Source organism: Polyodon spathula, chromosome 36 (assembly GCF_017654505.1).
Source record: "Polyodon spathula isolate WHYD16114869_AA chromosome 36, ASM1765450v1, whole genome shotgun sequence".
NCBI lineage: Eukaryota > Metazoa > Chordata > Actinopteri > Acipenseriformes > Polyodontidae > Polyodon > Polyodon spathula.
The window spans coordinates 3,272,441-3,292,974 of NC_054569.1; the positions used below are offsets into that span (position 1 = coordinate 3,272,441).

General features: G+C 38.9%; 2 protein-coding genes across 3 annotated transcripts; both read left to right on the top strand.

The window, feature by feature from the left end:
- Positions 1-987: 987 nt before the first annotated feature.
- LOC121304053 lies at positions 988-8,490 on the top strand. Of its 2 annotated transcripts, XM_041235014.1 has the most exons (10): positions 988-1,454; positions 2,020-2,343; positions 2,837-3,145; positions 3,609-3,920; positions 4,205-4,312; positions 5,332-5,359; positions 6,035-6,078; positions 7,112-7,162; positions 7,390-7,502; positions 7,626-8,490. In XM_041235014.1, exons 1-10 carry the CDS (start codon positions 1,301-1,303, stop codon positions 7,755-7,757), a joined length of 1,575 nt encoding a protein of 524 aa, XP_041090948.1. In that variant the 5' UTR covers positions 988-1,300; the 3' UTR covers positions 7,758-8,490. The 2 variants fall into 2 exon arrangements, with proteins under 2 accessions (XP_041090948.1, XP_041090949.1); XM_041235015.1 differs by lacking the exon at positions 988-1,454 and having other exon boundaries at positions 1,872-2,343; positions 7,626-8,489.
- A 6,551-nt stretch (positions 8,491-15,041) lies between these two features.
- On the top strand, positions 15,042-18,816 carry LOC121304054 (tyrosine-protein phosphatase non-receptor type substrate 1-like). The gene is made up of 5 exons (XM_041235016.1): positions 15,042-15,207; positions 16,238-16,585; positions 16,965-17,276; positions 17,662-17,955; positions 18,141-18,816. The coding sequence occupies exons 1-5, from the start codon at positions 15,171-15,173 to the stop codon at positions 18,236-18,238; spliced, it is 1,089 nt and encodes a 362-aa protein (XP_041090950.1). The 5' UTR covers positions 15,042-15,170; the 3' UTR covers positions 18,239-18,816.
- Positions 18,817-20,534: the final 1,718 nt, after the last annotated feature.

Sequence of the window (20,534 nt, forward strand, 5' to 3'; positions counted from 1 at the left end):
GGTTTTTCAGTTTTGCACTGTGCAATTCAAGAAGATGTTTTTTCATGTTTCTATGTATTGTGTTGAAACCGCAATGAATGTATTTAATGCAAGACTGGTTAATTTGTAAAGAAAGCTGTGTTTAAAGTTGTATAATGTATTTAACTGTGTTGAGATTGGCACTGTGAATAAAATGTGTTTAACATGCATTGTTTGCAAAGTACTTTGGTGGGGAACTATTTCTGTGACTTTGTTTTCTTCAGGACATTTTTCTTTCAAATTGTGTCATCTCTCAAACACAAGCACTCAGGCGCCTATTTGATGTAACAGATGTTTTCCGCTAACAGAAATAGAACAATCTGTTTTAGAGGGGATGCTTTTATTGCCTCTTCAGTGCCCTGTTTGGTTAAGGTGCTAACAGCATCACTTGCACTTGAGGTTAGCTGCAATGTGTTTCACATCTCCAAGCAATACACGTGACAAGCATTCTTTGTTCTCCGAGGAGTACCCAGTTAAGGTCAATACATGCCTTTTCATTACATGGGAAATACGGGCAAAACTCACAATCCTTTTTGAAAATAATTTGCCAATTCTGAAAACCGACTGCCTGTTGACATTACAGCACTAGAAAAAAACAGCAACAACAAAAAAAAAAACAAACACAAATTTAAAAATACCCAAGAACCCTTAAGTTGAGCTCATGCCATTATTGAATAAATGGTTGACTGCAATAGACAGCTGTGATTATTCCCAGCAATAATATGTAAAATGTGCCTTATAGCTATGGCCAAAAATTTAGCATCACCCTAGAATTTAAGACTGAGACATAATAATAATAAAAAAAAAAACCATATGAACACAATTCAGATCTTTTATTTAACATCAAACTACAAAATTGTATCGCAAAACTCTACCGGAAGCCATAATACTATCACAGTATTTCATTTAGATTTTGAAATGTCACATTTTAAAATGTGCCAGTTTTTCATTGAGCATATGGAAAACTACAAAGCGGTATGTAATTCAATATGTTAACGGAACATTATTCAGGAGGTTTCGTTTGCATAGAATTCTATAGGGTGATGGAAAACTTCGCCATAGCTGTACGCTGCATGCTTTTTTTTTAAAGTTCTCCCATTAGGGACTTGTCAAACAAAGACTTGGAAAAAAGACTTACTAAGACCTATGTATAAGATGCCTTTGCTAGATTGTATGCTGTTTTCACAAAGATTTGCACACACCCATGCTTCAGCCACTTCCTCTCAGCGACACGCTTTTGTGATAAAAAAAAAAAGCACAGTTGGGTTTATTGCACAGTGCAATGCAAATTGGGCTTTATCTGTGTATACCAGCAAGGTGTAAAGAGTACAACAAAAAAAAAGTGTGTGCTTTAGCACAATCTCCTCAGTTAAACACGGGCTTACAAAGAATGCTTCTGTTTCTGAATCTGTTTTTATGGGTCTTTTCCATGCAAGGTAAGTTCTTTTTTTTTTTTTTTCCAGTATTCAAACAGTGTTATTTTGCATTTGATATCATTCAATAGTAACATGCAAGGGGATTAGGTACCCAGGCGGTCCAGTGATCGTAAGCATGTGTTTGATACATTACTTCAACACGTAAGATAAGATGTATTGGAATTTGAATGGGCAATGGTGGACTTCTCTTATTAGTATGTGATTTATAATAAAACACATATACATGTTTCCAAGAGCATTTCCTTCAATTTTAATTATCCAATTCTGTTTCGTTATCCTCTTTAGTTTAAAAAGCAATATATAGACCTAACCTGAATTTATTCTAAGCTTTCTTGAGAACAGATATGGAAAGAATATCTGTTGACCAAGTTGTGTAGAAGTGACACAGTATTAAAGCAATGAGGATGCAATGGTTATGTTGAGGGACAATGGTGCAACAGGGGCAGCAGCAAAGGGATGCGCTTCCATTAGTTCACATGACATTGGTAACATTTTCAAATATGATACGACTTCATCTGATACAACGGTTGTGACAGTAAAGACACGCTCTCAATTTTCTCTGCAGGTTGCATGGTTAGTTGTCTGCAGCGATCGGTAGTCCATGCTTTTGTGGGAGACTCGATTACGCTCAACTGCACATATGATTCCACAAATGGATGGTTTCGAGAGTACTGGTACGACAGCAAAGCTGTGAAACAAACAGAAAGCAGGCGCGACTGTGTCAATATCAGCTCAGCATCGTCCAGTGCTCTCCGATGCACTCTATCACTGACCATCGGGAAAGTCACCGCGCGCCACACGCCGGATTCCTACCACTGCATGGTGGAGGATGTGGAGGCATATCCTCTTAAAAAATGGGAAGAATGCAAAACGGACCTACGGATTCAAGGTAAAGTACATGAAGGAATCTGCAGCAAAGCAGCGTTTACTTTTATTCAGGTGAAATCTTACTAAATTCTTTATTTCTTTTTTTTTTTTTTTGGTTTTGTTTAAACTTTCTCTACATTCTCCCTCTCTGTCTGTATACCTACACTACAGCATCAAGTAACCCAACTAATGGGGCGTATATGCAGTCCGACTATCATCTAATTTTCTGGATCATTGATCCACACTAAGATAATACAATGGGACGGTATGCACTATATGCATTACCATTCACAAAGCTTCGCTAGTTGATCACCCACAAATGTGGCTAATTCACAGTTAGGCCATGGCTGTTATATTGATAGCCAATGGCAATGCTCACTGTGTAAAGAACAAAGCAATACTGGGAAGTACAGGGGACAAAAAAAACAGCCAAATACATTTCTTTCATTTTACTTAGCACAGTGTGTAGTCTTCTGATTCCCGGGGGCGCACTGAAGACATGCTCTCTCTTGCAGGGCGGCCCAGTCTGCCCATGGTCACACCACGTGGGCAGCTGATTGCAGGCAGGGAGTCAGTCCTGATCTGCTCTACCTCCGGGTTCTACCCCAGCAACATCACGCTAACCTGGCTGCGCAACGGACACCACATGACTGACAGAGGAGCTGAGAAGTACCTCTCGGACAATAGTGACGGGACATTCAATGCCACTAGCAGCATCACCTTCACCCCTAACGTCACGCATCACAAAGATCTCATTGCATGCCAAGTGTCACATGCAGCTCTGAGCCAGCCATTAACAAGCAATCTTTCCCTGCTTGTTAAATGTAAGTATGAGAGGTTACAATCACTTGAGTGCAGAGGCCCCCCTCGACTAACTATCATAATGAAACCACACTGAAAAGAAAGGGGCCGAGTGCAGCTGTTGTCTGAATAGGAGTCTCTAAGCTCAAGTACAGTAGTAGCAATATCTCTGGATTTGGGGTCTTCAATAGCAAGTAGTTTTTCTAGTTGCTTATTGTATTTTAACTTTCCACTTTACAACTGCATGTTTAAACAGATATTGCTTAATGCAGGGGTGGCCCAAGCTGGCTCTTCCACTCCTGGTCTTTGATCCCACCCTGTTCTAAATCGTTTAATTGAATTAAATGAACCTCCATCCAGAGCCTGACGTTAGTTAATCATTTTACCTGTTAAACCTGGAGTGGAATTGCCCTCCAGGGCTGTGATGGGACGCGTCTGCTTAACGCTCTCACCATCGTCTCTTGCTTCCTGTCTATCGTGAACCAGACGGACCTCGGTCAGTTAGTCTGGGTTTCCGCACAGCTCACCAAGCGGACGCTCAGCTCAGAGCGGTGAACTCTGAGGTCATAGTGAGCACAGTCAGCTCTTTCCTGGAGCTGGAGTGCCTCGTGGACAGCTACCCACCCGCCCACATTGACTGGAAGAGACAAGAATCAAACACGTCCTGGAGGAAGATCCTCAGCAAGGAGTTAAGATGGACTGAAATCCAGGAGGCAGACATGGGAGTCTACTGGTGTTTCGCATCCAACAGTTACGGGGAAGCAAACATCAGCGTCACAATTGTTGTGCAAAAGCCGAGTAAGTTAAGATGGCAATGCTGCTTTTAAAAAATGTGCCTGTTAAATAATAATAATAATAATAATAATAATAATAATAATAATAATATTTGGCATTTCATATCTGTTGTTTTTACATGCAGCTATGATGCACGAATGGTGAGCTACTGTTTATAATTCATTTTGGTAGAATGTAGTTAAAGTATTACTATTATTATACTGGAGCTTTACTATCTCTGTCCAACACTTTGTGATTATATACTGTAATATATATATATATATATAACTGCTACTTACTTTCTGTAGGCGGATTCCACTTGGTAAAACTTTTGGCAACTATGACTGTAACTCTGGTGGTGGTGTTGGCAGCGCTGGCCATTTATTTGTATATTACCAGTAAAGGAAAATGGAAAGGTGAGTAAAATACCAGTTAACCTCACACCTTATCCATGCCAAATAAAGACACATACCTTTATAAACATCACACACCAAACATGTGTCAGAACTGTCTAAATAGGGAAGAGTATTACAAATTGGAAAGCTAGCTGGCAGCAGGGTAATTCCCTAAGCTTCTGTCCCAGCAGATCTGGGTTGAGCTCATGTCTGTATGAGGGGAAGCTGGAACACTAGAATATTCAAAAGCGGTGTGCCAGCCAGGGCAGATGCTTGCCTGGGTGAACTCCTGTTCCTGTTCAAATATGTATTGCATTCAGCGTGCAGCTAGCAGACCGTCTCTTTGTTTTAAAGAAGAAAAAAGTGAAAGCTGAGTCCAGATATAGACGTGTCACTTTTTCTCTGAACCCAGACTACACTCGGTGGTGACTCTGAGCTATTTCAATCATGAGGAGAAGTGAAATTGAGGAATGTGTTTATTTAGCACCACCCCCACCCCCCCCCCCCCCACCCCACACACAGGCTCAGCGTGACGCTGGACCATTTCTCTCTTCAGTTTGCCTACTTTTCACAAATGCTGCACTTTTATAGCAGTCACGTCATACTTCCTGTATGTCACCGCAAAAGCAAGAATTTGCAGATTATCTGCAGCTGTGAATTGTCCTGGTAAGCAGTATCGAGTCTAGAAGTTGGGTGTTTATCATAGTTTACTACCTGAAGTTAGATAGTTTGATTAGCACTAGATTAGTGCCGGTCGGGGAGTGTTAAACCAGTCGCATGTGTGGAAACAATCGAGTAAACCCTAGTTCTGCACTCAGGAGACTGAGCAATCCGGCCCTGTTAAGAGTACATTTCTCATGTCTGTAAGAGGCATGAACAACTCTTACTAAAACATTTAATTTAGTAACAGAAAAGAAACCCAAAGAAACCACATGCTTAAGAAAATTGTTTTGTCATTCAATTGCTTCATTACCATATTCTAAAAATGCACGATCGTTTTACTGAGAATGTATTTATTGCTGTTGTTTTTTTTAATGCAGGTCAACCTTCTCTTGCTGTCTCACTGAGGTAAGACACAAATAAACTCAATATAATAAGCTGTGTTGGGATTTTCAACGCAGAATAAAGAAAAAGATGTAATTTATAACCTACCTCTGCTGCAAGTAGTGGAAAGATCAGGCTGTTGGTTCTCAAGAGAGGTGGGGCTCTAGTAGTGAAGCTAAACCTACCTGTAGCCACAGACAACAGCATTTAACACACTGGCTTACACATCCACAAACTGACGTTTACAAAATGTGTTTACAAGGGCTGTGCTGATACTCGCAATTTCCTTGAAGAAGTATTTAACAGGCAGGTTTTAAATACATCCATTCATGAATGTGTTCATTTCAAACAAGAAAGGCTGTCCTTCCCTCACGTTTACAATGGAGTACCGCTTGTCTTGTTTTGAAACCAACACATTAGTGAATGTATTTATTTAATACCTGCTGATAAATACTCCTTAAAGGCGATGGCGTGTGTGAGTGTCAGCACGCCTCTAATGCTTACAATAATTAGAGCTGGCTGTATTCTGTAACATCTCATCTGCTATACTGAAGAATCAGCAGCTTTCCTGTCAATTTCTGTTTCGTTTTGCTGACAATATCCATGACTCGTGTAAAACATGCCTTACCTCAGGCTTTATTCAAAGGTGCTGTTTGGGGGATGATATTTACATGTTTCTTTTCTTCCATTCATTTACAGCCCAGAACCTGACGAACCTGTTGAAGAAAAGAGTAAAGAATCAGGTACAATCTGATGAGATTAAAAACACTCATTAAGCGATGAAGGTGTTTGCAGACGAGCCTCATTAATCACCTTCTGGCAAATTCCTTTTCTCTTCTTTTTTTTTACCATGTCAGTCCTTCTCCAGCGCTAAAGTGTGCTGTTAAACTAAATTAAACAGTTGTGCACTTTCAGTTTTGAAACATGCACTCATTCCTTGGTTTCCCAGGAAGTCTGTTTTTAAATGGTTAGGAGTCATAATTAGGAGTTGAGCAGCCAGGACCCTGATTAAAATACATTGCACATCCACGTAGCTGCAAGAACAGTTCCTACAAACAGCAGTTAACTCAGTGCAGCTTTAACAAGGGCCTGATGCTGAGATTCCTGGCGCCTGGTGAAAGTACCTTGAGTACTTGCAAGAAGTCATTGCAATGACTGAAATGCAGGCGTCTGGCACTTTATTGAAGCATGATCCTAGTCTAGGAGGCTGTGTGGTCCAGTGGTTAAAGAAACAAGCTTGTAACCAAGAGGTTCAAATCCCAGCTCAGCCACTGACTCTCTGTGTGACCCTGAGCAAGTCACTTAACCTCCTTGTGCTCCGTCTTTTGGGTGAGACTTTGCTGTAAGTGAATCTACAGCTGCTGTGATGGTGGTCCACTATGAAAGGTGCTATATTAAAATTATTCTATTATCTGCTAACCCTTTCAGGTTGAGAAATGCCCTCTTATGCAAAAATAAATAAATGTATATGCACGGTTTCTTCTCTATATAATTAGTACTCTGCAGCTCAATCATTTCTATAATCTACTTAAACAGAAAGAGTTTTCAAAGCCCAGGAATGGATACAAGTTTCTAACCCTGTATATTTAAAAGGCAGATTATGAAACACTAAATACATATTATTCCCCCCCAAAAAATAACACACGTTATACTATGTGTGCTGTGTATACTGAACCGTGAAGCTGTTTACAATACATTAGTGGCACAAGGAGATATGTGGTCATAAACTGCCAAAGCTAGCTACCATTTAACCAGGAACATTACTGTCCATTTCAGCGGAGTATGCCGTCATATGGAGGGGAAGTTCTGTGTCACAAGAAGCTGCTGGTAAGTCATTTACTTTGGGTAATAGCTTTAAATTGGAACGCTAAACTGACTCCAACCGAGCTGATGATTGTGTTGTTCTGATGCTAGAATTCTGCCAGCTTGTTGCCTGCAGGGTTGTCTGTTGTGTGACCTGGGTCTTTACAGGACATCATACCTGGTAACAGGCACAGACAGAGATCAGAGCTTTATCCCAATCAGAGCTGTATGCTCCCTCTCTTTTCACCCAGACTCTCTCAGTATTCCAGAAGTGCCCTACGCTGACATTCTTATTTCTGGAAGGGGTTGCAGCACACCCGAGCAGAGGCGCGTCCCGGAAAGTCTGTGTTCCGATGACACGCAGGTGAGGTAAACCCCAGATCAATGCAAATGGGGTCTAAGCTGTATATATAAAGTGTAGATCAAATGGAATAAACGTATTTGCGCAGTATTCATTTCAATGCTTAATGTATTTTTCTAAACTCAGGATTGGACCAATGAAGAGCTCGGCCCAGCCCATCCGCACAGTCTTCATGTAAGCCAGCTGGAAGTTACAAGGAAACTGAGCACAAGCTCAGAGTACGCAGTCATTAACTATTCCAGCAAACCATGCTGCTGACCAAACAACCCCAGCTGCCATGTGCATTGACTGTTGCGTACCCAGGAGGGCTGGGAACTAATACATTGAATGCAAAGTCCCTTTCAACACAACTCTGCTTCCACCCACCAGAGCAGCCTGGATAGAATTACTCTCATTGCAGTCTACACAGAGCAGGGGTGTCCAATCACGGTCCTGCAGGACAATTTTTGGACACTGGGTCCTGCTTTGGCCACCCCTGACAGAACAAAGACTCTTGAGCTTAGCAAATCCAGCAGAGGCAGGAACGTAGCATCACAAAGGTGTTCCATCTCATCTCATTCCTTCGCGGGCTATCTTTTCCGTACAGAATGCATACAGTCGCATGGAAACAAATACAAACGTGTTTCAAGCTGTATTAAATTCTGTAATGCAATAGCACTGTGTTGGTTTTGCAATGTGTGTTACAGTGTTATCTCTGAAGATACAGCACTGGTGTTTTTGCCTGTGCTGGCATGTTTATAAATACTCCGCTGTCATACTTCTATTTTTCAAAGGTGGGTGGGGGCTGTAGCAGATGCATTATAATTAGGTAAGGAGTGTTGTGCGGTGGATTCTCCCCCCTGCAGATTATTAATACTCTTGTCTGAGGAGTACAAGATCGCAGGTTCAAGCCCCAACTCAACCCTGGGACCGCATCAGGGCTCCCCAAAATCAAACTATTTTATTTGGAACAAATAATGGATTTTTTTTATTATTATTTTTTTTTTTTTTGCAATATACTGTACTGTACTTCTATTTGTATTCTTGTGTAGTTTAATTTAATGATCAAATTTCAAATGATCAAACCTAACTTTATATTAGTAAAAACAGATGATGTACTGTACAGCAATTGAAAATGCATTCTTTGTATATAGTACATGAAACAATATGCTTTACATTATGATTTTTTTAAACTATCATTAAGAAAAATACTTTTTTTTGCTTGTTTCAGTGCGACATCGATCCTGAATAATATTGTATGTTTAGAAATGAGTAAAAATTCCAAATAGTGTCACAGGAAATGTGAATCTCAATGCACCAGCAAGACACATACTGTCAAACCAAGTACTGTCACATACTTTATCAACGCAGCAGCCAACTGTATACCTGAAAGCTAATGTTTTCAAATTAGGAAGACTGTCAGCCGTCAATCTCCCCGGGCGGCAGAGCGCTCTGGGTCGCATCGGTGCCACCTTCCCAGTGTAAGTCTTACTCTCTCTTTTGCTGATGTATTTTCATCGTGCGTGAGACCCATGTCGTGACATTTTCTGGAAAAATCGATCCCCTGATCCTTCCTCAGTGTGATCCAACATTTTTCACTGTCCTTCCCTGTTAACGGCGATATTATTTAATATTACGCGCCTGTGCGTTTTATACGTAGAATTACGCGGGCGCGTAATTCACCGTGGTGTAACAAACTTACTTAACTGTTTACTGAAATGCAATACAATGCAATGCAACACCACCACTTACAAATACTGCAATTTCAAGAAGCAGGTTTTCCATTTTACTTCTTTAAATAAAAAAAATAAAAAAAAGGATTTTGGTTGTTTTAAATAACAGAAAAATATTATGAAAAAAAAAAAAAAAAAAAAACCTGAATAAAATGAACTTTATGTTGATAGTTTTCAATTCAATGGGTAATCTTTTTTAGAAATAAGTACAAAATTCATTGGCATACACACTAAGAAGCTAGCGTTAAACACTGAAACAGCGGTGGGCTTTTCCTTGCAGAGACACACGCCTCTCAGTCCTGCCCACACTCCATTTCTCCGAGCTCGGTGATGCTGCGCAAAGCGCTCAGGTCCTGGGATTGGGTTTGGTGCGCTCGTCTCAGGTAATGGTTTTTTTTTTTATTATTTTTAAATCGTACGTTGTATATTGTAGATTCTGAAAATGCTGATGTCAGAAAATTACCGAATCTCGTTTCATAATGTTTGCAACAAAACTGACTTCAGTTCAGCGTGACTGTAGTCTTTTAAGGTAAGCGTGTTTTTTAACTTGGTGCATTAGGGTTCAGCTCGCCACGCCTTAAAATAATCCCAGAGCTGGCGCTACAGTATATCGAAATCTTGTGGGGCTTGCAGTCCAATGCGACGATGAGTGTTTATTTGTGTAGTATGTATTTATTAATTGAAAGTATTGAGGGTTTATAGGTGTTTTTTTTTTTGTTTGTTATTTTAAAGACTGGGTTAAGCAGCTGGTTTGGAAAGGTTATTAACTTTATTTATTTTTACAAATAACACGCGGGCTTAAGAAGAGGGGAACTGTATTTTACTGTCTTTAACTTTAAAGAGAAAAGGGGAAAGTGATGTTTTTTTTTTTAAGGATCCGGGTCGGTTACGGTCTGATAAATTGTCTGCTTTTATATTTCGAGTTTCTCAGGAAACTTTTTGACAATATGCGCTGCACTTCCGGTCTGTTGGACCCCATCAAGGCAGATTTCACACGCACAAAAAAAAAAAAAAAAAAAAGATTTGTTTCTACACCATGCTGGCCTACCCATTATCTGAATTACAATAATCCGTGAAACGGTAGTGTTATATCACGAATTTGCATCGTTATAAACTATAATGATCTAGACTGAAACGTATGACTACATTTTCACTCAGTTTATTTTTTTAGTTGTCAGTTCTGCAAACTGAAAACTAAAAAGCCAAAACAAAAACTCCTTCAAACGGTGCCTTATGTTTTGTGAGTAGGGCCCCGTGTTTCCATGTGGTCCTGTCTGAGCCCTGTACATGAACACACTGAATAAAACAGTGAAAGGGTGCAGCAGTAAAGACAGCTGCTTTCAAGCTCTGTGTAAAACGCTTTCATTTCAAGGAAGTTTGTTCTGATTGGCTGTTCAACCGTGCAATACATGTTTTTTTTTAATGTTTTCTAGTAACTGAAAGTCACACACCTCATGTGATTCGGTATTGCCAAAAAACGTTTTTTTTTTCTGTTCCCCTCCTCATGATATCCTGAACATTTACCACAGTCGTTGTTCAATGTCTGATGTTTCTACACCCAAGCTATGGATTTTAAATGCAATCACGTGTGTTTTCAAAACTTATCTGCAGAAGTCTAGTTTTAACATTAAAATGTACAAGCAGCGCTCCAAAGAACTTGTGTTTTATGCACTGAAAAAAAAAAAAAAAAAAAAAAGAATTACACATTCTTGAACATGATGCTAAAGCTGGCTTCTTATTCGCATGCCGCAAATGTAACACACGTTGAATAAGTGTCTGGGGTGTTTCGGGGGTTAAATCACACTGGGCCACTTATTGCAAAGCTGACTCTCACAGAGGGGGGAACCCTCTATGCCCCCCATGTGTATTTATCCCGGCCCAAAACGGATTTTGATACGAAAACAGCGGGCAAACGTGGCACAGGCAGCAAGTTGACCAATAACGCAAATTGAATGAGTGGTTTAAGCTGGTCAGAGGTGCTACAAAACACAGGGTTATATTTTTTACATGCAGCCCAACTACGCCAGTTCAATGCGATAAACACAGAATATGAATAAGCAGCTGGAATGCAAATAAGAAGCCAACTTCAGCATCACTGAATGAACCTTATCTGGAGCTCTCTATACAAGTATTCATAAGAGCCACATGCTTTGACCAGAGTACATACTTTATCAGGGATGGAAATACGACTCCTATTGCAGAGCAGTTTCCCCTATCCAGTTTTTAAAAGAAGCCTGATTAGCCACAGTATATAGGTAATAAGCTGAGGTGTGTCTTATTAAACTCCTACTGTAGTAAAACCAGAAACGGATCACATTGCTGTGCAGCGGGTCTCATGTCCACCCCTGTTTTATGATTGAGTGTTTATAGGCTATATATATATATATATATATATATATATATATATATATATATCTGAAAAGGGAGATTACAATGAAATGTTTTCCTCCAAATCTTTAGATGTACACCAAGATGAAGACGGTACCCCAGTACAGAACTGCTATTGCCCTGTTGCTATTAACTGTCTTTGAAGGAAGCACGGCAGGCAAGTGGAATTTCATGTCAAATGAAGCCTGTTTTGCTTGCCGCAATCTATGGATGAGCTACGCTTCACTAATATTTTGTGTGTCCATTTCTGCCTATTGCTGAACACACATCTGTTTAACTGGGTTAAATACTGCATGAACAGCGCAGTCATGGGGTACGGAGGTTAGTCCACGAGTGAGGATGGGTGAGTAACTCACACGCCCTCGTTGGAATAGTATTCTGGTTATGTAGCCAGTGCAATGTATGGAAATCTTAAAAAAAACAATTAAACAGCTGAATTAAATTCATTCTTTACATCAAGTGGTACATCTCCACAGCAACACTGTGCAATTCGTCATTCTGTTATTGGACTAGCTGAATGCTCTGTGTGGGTGCAGCATGTTTGGTTAGCTTCCTAACTGCATGCACTAGTGTGTGGGAATGAATTAAATCAATCATTGCTAAATGTTTCACTAGAACTGTGACTCTGCAAAACATGGAGTGGCACATGAAGAATGAATAAATCATGCAACTAATGGTTTGAAGCTAACTGCACATTGGCCAATTATGTCGTTTAAGACATCGAATCCCAGATCAGCGTATTGATTGATGTGATGTGTTCTACGTCGCTGTTGGCTAGTGTGCTGTCATGGATGGAATCACTCCCTTTACTAATGCAGCCTGCTTAGTGCATGCATCTGTTTTCTACTAAAGTTACTGAAAAGTTAAATCAAGGCATCGTTTCTTATTTGTCTGCATGACTGCTACAGGTGACAGAACCTGGCAAACAACTGTTGGAGAGGAAGCCAGGCTCGAATGTGAAAACCCTTACAAAAATGACGCTTCTCTTATTGTGACATGGAAATTAAACGGCACACAAATTTTCTATAGAGACCAGAAAAGTTGGACTGCTGTCTCTCAATATGACCTAGCGTTCAACCCAGGCAAGGTCTACCTCGTTATCAAAAAAGTGCAGAAGAAAGATGCCGGGACTTACATTTGCGAAGTGTTTGATCATGAGGACTTCAAAATTACCTCTGTGGAACTCTTAGTCAAAGGTAAGCTTTAGTAACCTACTTCGATTAAAGAGCACAGAACTGCAGCATTGGTTTCCACACGATGTTCCAGGCTAGTTGCGTTTCTGTCATTTTCGGTTTTAAAGGTTTACATCCTGCTAACTTTCTACACTTGCATTTTTGAACCACACATAAGCCTTCTCCGAAGTAGTGTCTTTTATTGTGGTTCTTATTTTCAGATGCCGCTGCTGCCTTCATCAAGTGTTCTCTGGCTGGTAAGATTTATTATAAAATCTTATGTACAGCGCTAGACTGTAAAGGAGGAGGGAAGGATTTGTTTTCTTTTGTTTGTTTTCCAAGTGACATTTGCCTTGGGCATTGTCAATATATGTATAATAAAAGTTTTTTTTTTTCAATGCATGTATTATTAATTTAACTCTGTAATAATTTGCACATAAAGTTGTATTTGAAGTCTTTTTGCTTCTTGAATTTCATTGCATTGATTACTACTGGGTCTGTCAACTGCTGGTTAATGGATTATGCTACTGAGAAACGATGCCAGTCAAGTGAATACCTCTTGTTATTGTCTTCACAGGTGTCCTCTTGGGAATCCTCATACATATTTTGCTATTAGAATTGTGAATTCAACTCAAAGAACTCGTGTTTCTACAAGACTGAAGTACCTGTCCTGTAGCGTTATTGTATTATTTATTTGAAAAAACTAATTTAATACTGTCTGGAATAGTTTGGGATTATACCAGTATGCAACCACATTATTCTAGAAATTACACCAGAAAAAGAGAGACACATAGCTGGGGGATACATGTGTAAATGTGTGTGAATTAATGTTATGCCAATATAAAAAATGAATCCATTTTAAAACATATTCTTACCCTGCATTACTGCAACGTGCAAAGCATGCTGGTATAGTAACCAAATTTGAAATATTCTAAAGCATCTGTATTATATTCTGCATGCCCTTGTGAACGCAGTAATGCCTGTGTCCTGTCTGTTAATGTAAACGATTGCGACTCTGATATAATTAATATAGGTGACAATGAATGAAACGCTACAGGTTTGAAATATCAGCAGATGTCTTAACTAGTGTACTCTTCTTGATTGGAACATTTCCTATGTCAGCTACTTTACCGTCCTGTTGACTTTTATAAAGTTTAAAAGGAACACTGTTGCCCCAACTGAATTTTTAAATGTTGTTCTAAGGTGCCTTAAAATGTCTTCACTTCACGTGTGTATGTATTTATGAAAATAAGCACAAAAAATAAAGGGTTTTTATTTAAAGTCATCTTATATTTGAATGTGGTGTGTCTCTCGCTCTCTGTTGCTATATATATGTATGTATATATATATATATATATATATATATATATATATATATATATATATATATATATATATATATATATATATATATATATATATGCATATATTCTTGTTCATTTGAAAAACAGCACTGGCTAGTCAAGCAGGATGGACAATCTGTGAGCATGTTTCCTGTACGTAACCCTAACCGTTTTCATTCTGAGCTACACTTCGAGTGTTAATGTAACAGAACCTTTAGGTAGTGTGCAGAAGACATCCTGAAAGCCCTGGGGATGTGCAGCATGCACACAACTTCAACATGAAGTGATTTATTGAATGGAGAAACACAACTGTGATAAAAGATGACTTCGAAGAAGAAAAGAAAAAAAGTGTCCATGTTAAAAATATCAGATTGTAGGGATGTAGGAGGAGTCTGTCTGCCTGTACAACCATCTGTATGTGAACTTTTTCTACTACACATGGCGAATGTAGGTACAGTGATCGACTGCTGCATGATCCTGCCACCTCCAACGCTGCGTTCACAGCCGGGTGATTTGTGAATACACATACTTGTTTATAGACTGTGGTATATCCTGGTAACAAGGATTTAACTGAGACTCTTAGTTTAGTTTATTCACTTTGTGCCTGCAGGGCCTGCCCAGGTACATCTCAATAGTGCATGCAAAGAGAGACTTAAGTAGGCCATACTTAATACAATAACAATACAACAATTCCTAACAATTACTATACATCCAGAAATAATAATACAATTTATATATATATATATATATATATATATATATATATATATATATATATATATATATATATACACATATACACACACTGATAAACAGGCTATAAAACTTTTTTTAAAAAGTATTTAAATCAGATGGTGGCAATAACAAGAAGTCCAAGAGAGGCTGGTCTTGCAGAAGAAAACCCACAACTTCCTTTCTGATGTAAGGGCTGATGAGCCGCATTTTGTTCGACAAAAAGTCATCTTGTAAAAGCAATATAGAAGCATATTGTAGAGCTAGTGAATGAGGCACTAAACACCTTCATTTTACATCCATTCAAGACCTACACTTTTCAGGATGCTGACTGCTGTTTTGGGGCTACTGTGTGTCACAGGTATATATATAAAAAAATAATAATCATTTTAAATCTCTAGAAACTTCTTTTTTTTGTCTAGTTTGTTAGTGTTGTATTCATTGTGTATGCTAATTAACACTGAATTTGATTTTCTTAAGAATGAATTTAAAAAAAACTAAACGTTACACAACATGGAAATATATATATATATATATATATATATATATATATATATATATATATATATCATATAATATATATAGTGCCTTGCAAAAGTATTCAGACCCCTGACCAATTCTCTCATATTACTGAATTACAAATGGTACATTGAAATTTCGTTCTGTTCGATATTTTATTTTAAAACACTTAAACTCAAAATCAATTATTGTAAGGTGACACTGGTTTTATGTTGGGAAATATTTTTAAGAAAAATAAAAAACTGAAATATATATATTATATACATTTTTAATAAGGGATTATGCTTTAAAATTTGTATAGTTTTCTTTGCAGGAATATGGAACTACACTACTGTAAAGTGATAAATGATTTACTCTATATATATATATATATAAAATCTCACGTGCAGTGCCAATATACATTTTAATCAAGTACAAAATGTAATCTCTTCTTTTTTCTGTATGTTTTAAATGTCAGTAAAACAGTGTGGGTGTTTTTCAAATGACGTTTTATGATAATGGTAGATTATCTCTGGCCTTTATCAATCCACTGCCGGGCAACACAGGAATTAACAGACATCGTGACCTGTGAAGCCAAGGCAACTGCTGAAGTGTGGCAGATGAAAGGCTGGGAAAGAAAATCATGGCATCGACACACAGTGTACGTTTCTCTCGTTAGTGTTCCTCCCTGCCTGAAACCTGCTAGCCTCACTGCGTCAGCTGTTTGGGAGGTTAGGAACCACCCACCGAAACCATTTTGTAGCTGAGAAAAATTAAAAAATCAATTCAAGGGTGTTTTTGATAGGCTACTGCAATCAAGTGGGCAGCAGTATTTTGCTGACCGGTCTCTACAACATCAGAAGGCTTAAAATGTCCAAAATGTATTTTTCTAGGTCTCCTTGCCAATGAACTGCAGATTTCTCAGCCCTCACATCTCACAGTTTTACAAGGGGATTCTGTCACAATGAACTGCTCTTTCAACTATACCGGGGATAATAGGGTGTATGGCAAATGGTACAAAAGACAACGAGAAGGAGAACACCACTATCTGGATAACAGCAGCACTGCCTGTGTGCTGCTTCAGCTGGCGCTCCTGCACAAAGTATCTGAGTGCGTTGTGACGATACACTTTCCAAATATCAGTTTTAACCATTCTGGAGTGTACAACTGTAAAGTTAAGATTCCATCTTCAATATCACCTGTGAACAGCGAAGGAGAAGGCACTAGACTAGAGGTTTACGGTAAAGTACAAAATCATTTTCTACATCCACTAAAAAAGGATTGTTACCAGCGTTGGACTGGAAAGGAATACAGTGTATGATTTGAAACGTTCACTAACAAATATCACTAAAAGGGAAAGTAATTTGAGCCACAATATTACAGCTGTTCTACAACAGAAAGTTTAGAAAGCCTTGTAACCTATCCACACTACCTCAATAATTTGTGATTCAACATGCACTGAAACCAACTGCATGCCATGCAATCCTTTCACAATCACACTTTGTATGTGCAGAGGGTATAGCAGTGATTGTACCAAACTAACCAATTAATCCCAAAGCTTCTGTGAGCTAGTCACAGACGCGAACAACCACACCAATTCTCACTCTTCTCACCCTACAGCGCCTCCTTCCTCCGTAAGCATTTATCAAAGTGCAGAAGAGGTGGTGGCAGGTGCAGGCTTTACGCTAACATGTGTCGCTCGTGGATTTTACCCCGCGAGCGTTGGCATAGAGTGGTTTCACAAGGGGGCGCTGGTGAGCTCCGGTGACAAAGCTGACCGCCATCAGAAACACAAAGACGGCTCCTTCTCTGCCAACAGTCATCTTCGGCTTTTCCCAAAAGCCAAAGACCAGGAGATGGTATTCACCTGTAACGTGACCCATGTAGCACTCCAAACGTCAATATCAAGAGACGCCCATTTGAGCGTAAAATGTAAGTACCATTGCAACAGAAATTACATTGAAAATACTTTTGTAATCATTTTCTTAATAACCTAGGACTGGATTAAATATAAATTACAGCCCAGCCTTAAAAGAGCCATATAGACATGTACTATATAATGGCACTACATGGTGTTTTGATAACGCTAATACATTCAGATTGAAGGGTTTCCATCCATCGTAGTCGTAAACATTTACATCTGAAACATGCATCTCCAGTTTAAATCTCATTGGTGTGCCAATGAATTCATTGCAGTCTTGTGCACTTTGTAACAGTTTTAATAGTTTATGAATTGGGTTTGCAGGCCATTTAGGTTCTGGGTGAGGGCGAGAAGAGAATGGAGTTGTTTTATCCTCATTATTTTCTGTCATTGCAGATCCCCCCCTAAACCAGATGGTTTACCACCGTTTGTCTCCCAGCGACAGGTTCCAGCCTCTGGTGGGACGCTCCCTCTACTGCCCCCCTGGGTCGTATCTGGAACTGCAGTGTATTGTGGAGAGTGAGCCAGCTTCCCTGGTCGTGTGGTTTAACATAAGCAACGCAGTACTGGGGAATGGAACAAACAGCACTGCAACAATGAAAAGGCAGGCGAGCGATGGTGGGGTTTACTGGTGTCGAGGAAGCAACGCATATGGAACCGTGCAGCAGGAGGTTCGTGTCAACCCGGAAAGTAAGTGATGAAAAATGAATCTCCTATCAACTGTTGAATTCCAAGGGTTCAGAGCAATTATAGAGATAGTTTGAACTGAGAACGGATTGCAAGTGGAAAACAAACTAAAAAGTACCACCAGTTTACTGCTGTGCAGGAAATGCAGCAAGGTTCCAGCCTCTAGAATAATGTTTTTGCTTTTTTAGGTTCCATCCCGGTCAGAATGGTTACATACCCCCTCTTTGTGATTACTGTCTCAGCTTTACTGCTGTACAGGAAATACGGTGAAGGGAAGAACTCTTGAACAATGCAGAAAGACTCCAACAAGAACCCAGCAAGGAAAAACGGGTGCCCAATTTACATAACCACACCCCTTCCGGGCACCATCAGCCAATCAGAAACAAAATGAACATGCATATAGAAACTCCAGCAAGCCTCTGTTTTATACAGTGCTTAGGGAGGCTGAAAACAGCCAAAAATACCCTTTTTATATGATCATTTAGTGTATTCAGGCAAATGCTACCTCTAGTATTCTCAAGCGTTTAATTCATCAAAACAGATGTGACCACTGTGTCTTTATGCACCTTTTGGAGAAAACAGCAGACGTCAGATTGGAGCTCCGCCACTCTGCATAACAGATTGCATTCGCTGTCGTAAATCGTGTGAAACTGTAGTGCCACACTGCAAACTCTAAGCTGATTAAAGGATAACTCGCAAACTGAAAAACAACAGTCACCTGCCCCTGATAAACTGTCTGTAACCTGCAAAGAAGTAAAAATATCCTGGACCCAACACAAGGAAAGGACAATGCAATAACTTTTCCAATAAACTGCATGTTTGTTCAATAAATGCTCCATATTTTTCTTGTCATTTAATCACACACCGGGGATGACAAAAACCTGGGGGGGGGGGGGGCTGTTTTAATGGTCTAAATGTCACAGATCTAAATACCGCCACTCATACAAAACGCTGACCTCTTTCAAATGTATTTGTGTTGTATTGTATTTAGCGATTTAAATTTAAAATCTACAGAAATTCCCAGAGCACAGGGTTTTATTATCGTGTTAACATTTTTATTTCATGTATTTTTAAATCCCCTCTTTTTATTTTTGGTCGGTTGCTCATTTACAAGAATTGGTTTCTGCTGCTATCAATACTTTCAATCTTACTTTGAGACGCAAACCATGCACTGTCTGTTGCATTGAGGTCAAGTCAGATGGGAGATTACACCAGCAGGACTCAGAGGAAACAACTAGGTCTGTTCAACTGGACCTAAAAGCACAGCAAAGTGTAATAAAGCACAGTGAAAGTATGGCGTTGGTAAGCATTGTAAAGACCAGCAAGGTGTGGTAAAGCATATTAAAAAAAAACATTGCAAACCAGGGTAAACTATGGCATAGCCATGGGAAATGCATGATAACAAATGGAAAAATGCCATCAAAACCTTTATAAGGGATATTTCTAGACAGAAACTATTATGGACTGTTAGATTTTTGGGTTGCTCTGCTACACAAAGAGGCCTATTTTAATTATCCAAACAGTCATGTTTTTTTTTTTTTTTTAGATTAACGGAATTGTCATCTGATTGAAAAAAAATGGACGTCAAATTGAATTTTTAAAAAAATACATTTAAAAAAAAGCTCTCTCAAAACAGGACTGTAAAAATGAAAAAAAAGAATTAGCAACTACTTTCACTCTTAGTATTTCTGTTTTGTACCTGCTTCAAACTTCCTTATAATTGAACAGCAGAAACAGTTTCATTCTTGCTTCTACCCTTGTTTCCTGTATAAATTCCCTGAATTATGCAGGTCCCTATTTGCAATACATTATATTTATGACCCTGAGTATCCTTCACTGTAAAGCATGCTCTGCGTGGTCTATATGGATGTGTTTAACTGGCTTCTTATTAAATGTGGTACATTCTGCCCTTGTTGTCTTGTTGCTGTTGACAGGAAATGCTTCTCCAGTTGAATTGGACTGTGTTGTTATTGTTGCTGTTTGATGAGCTAGTACGTGGGCCTCCAAAATAATTAGGACAGCTCAGTTTTTTTAAATCCTTGTTTAAGTCAAAATACAGGCAGAAGATGCTTATGATATAATTTAAAAATCTCTGAGAAGTTCATTTAGTGGACGGTGTCACTTTGGTCTTCATTTCACATTTGCATTTGTCTTTAAAGACAAATTTGCAATTTCTAGCCTGGACTGATAATTCAGTAAATTATTATTATTATTATTATTATTATTATTATTATTATTATTATTATTATTATTATTATTAAACTTTTGTTACATGCTACAGCAAAGCTGATCAAAACCAAAACATCCCTTTCCAGATAATTTTTTGGGGGCTTATTTTGTCTAAGCTGAATAAATAATGTTATTGTGTTACGATCATCAATAATAAACTATATCTTCCTAACAATACTGAAACACTTCTGAAGTATAACAGTCTAGACCACGTAATCAATTAGCCAGTATGCTGGCTGCAATACAGCAAAGGGTTCGTTTTTAGTGGTCTTATTTTCACTGTCATGTTATTGTATGCTGTAATAGTAATAAATGAGTCAACAAATCGCCTCTGGGGGACACTCTAGAAGGAT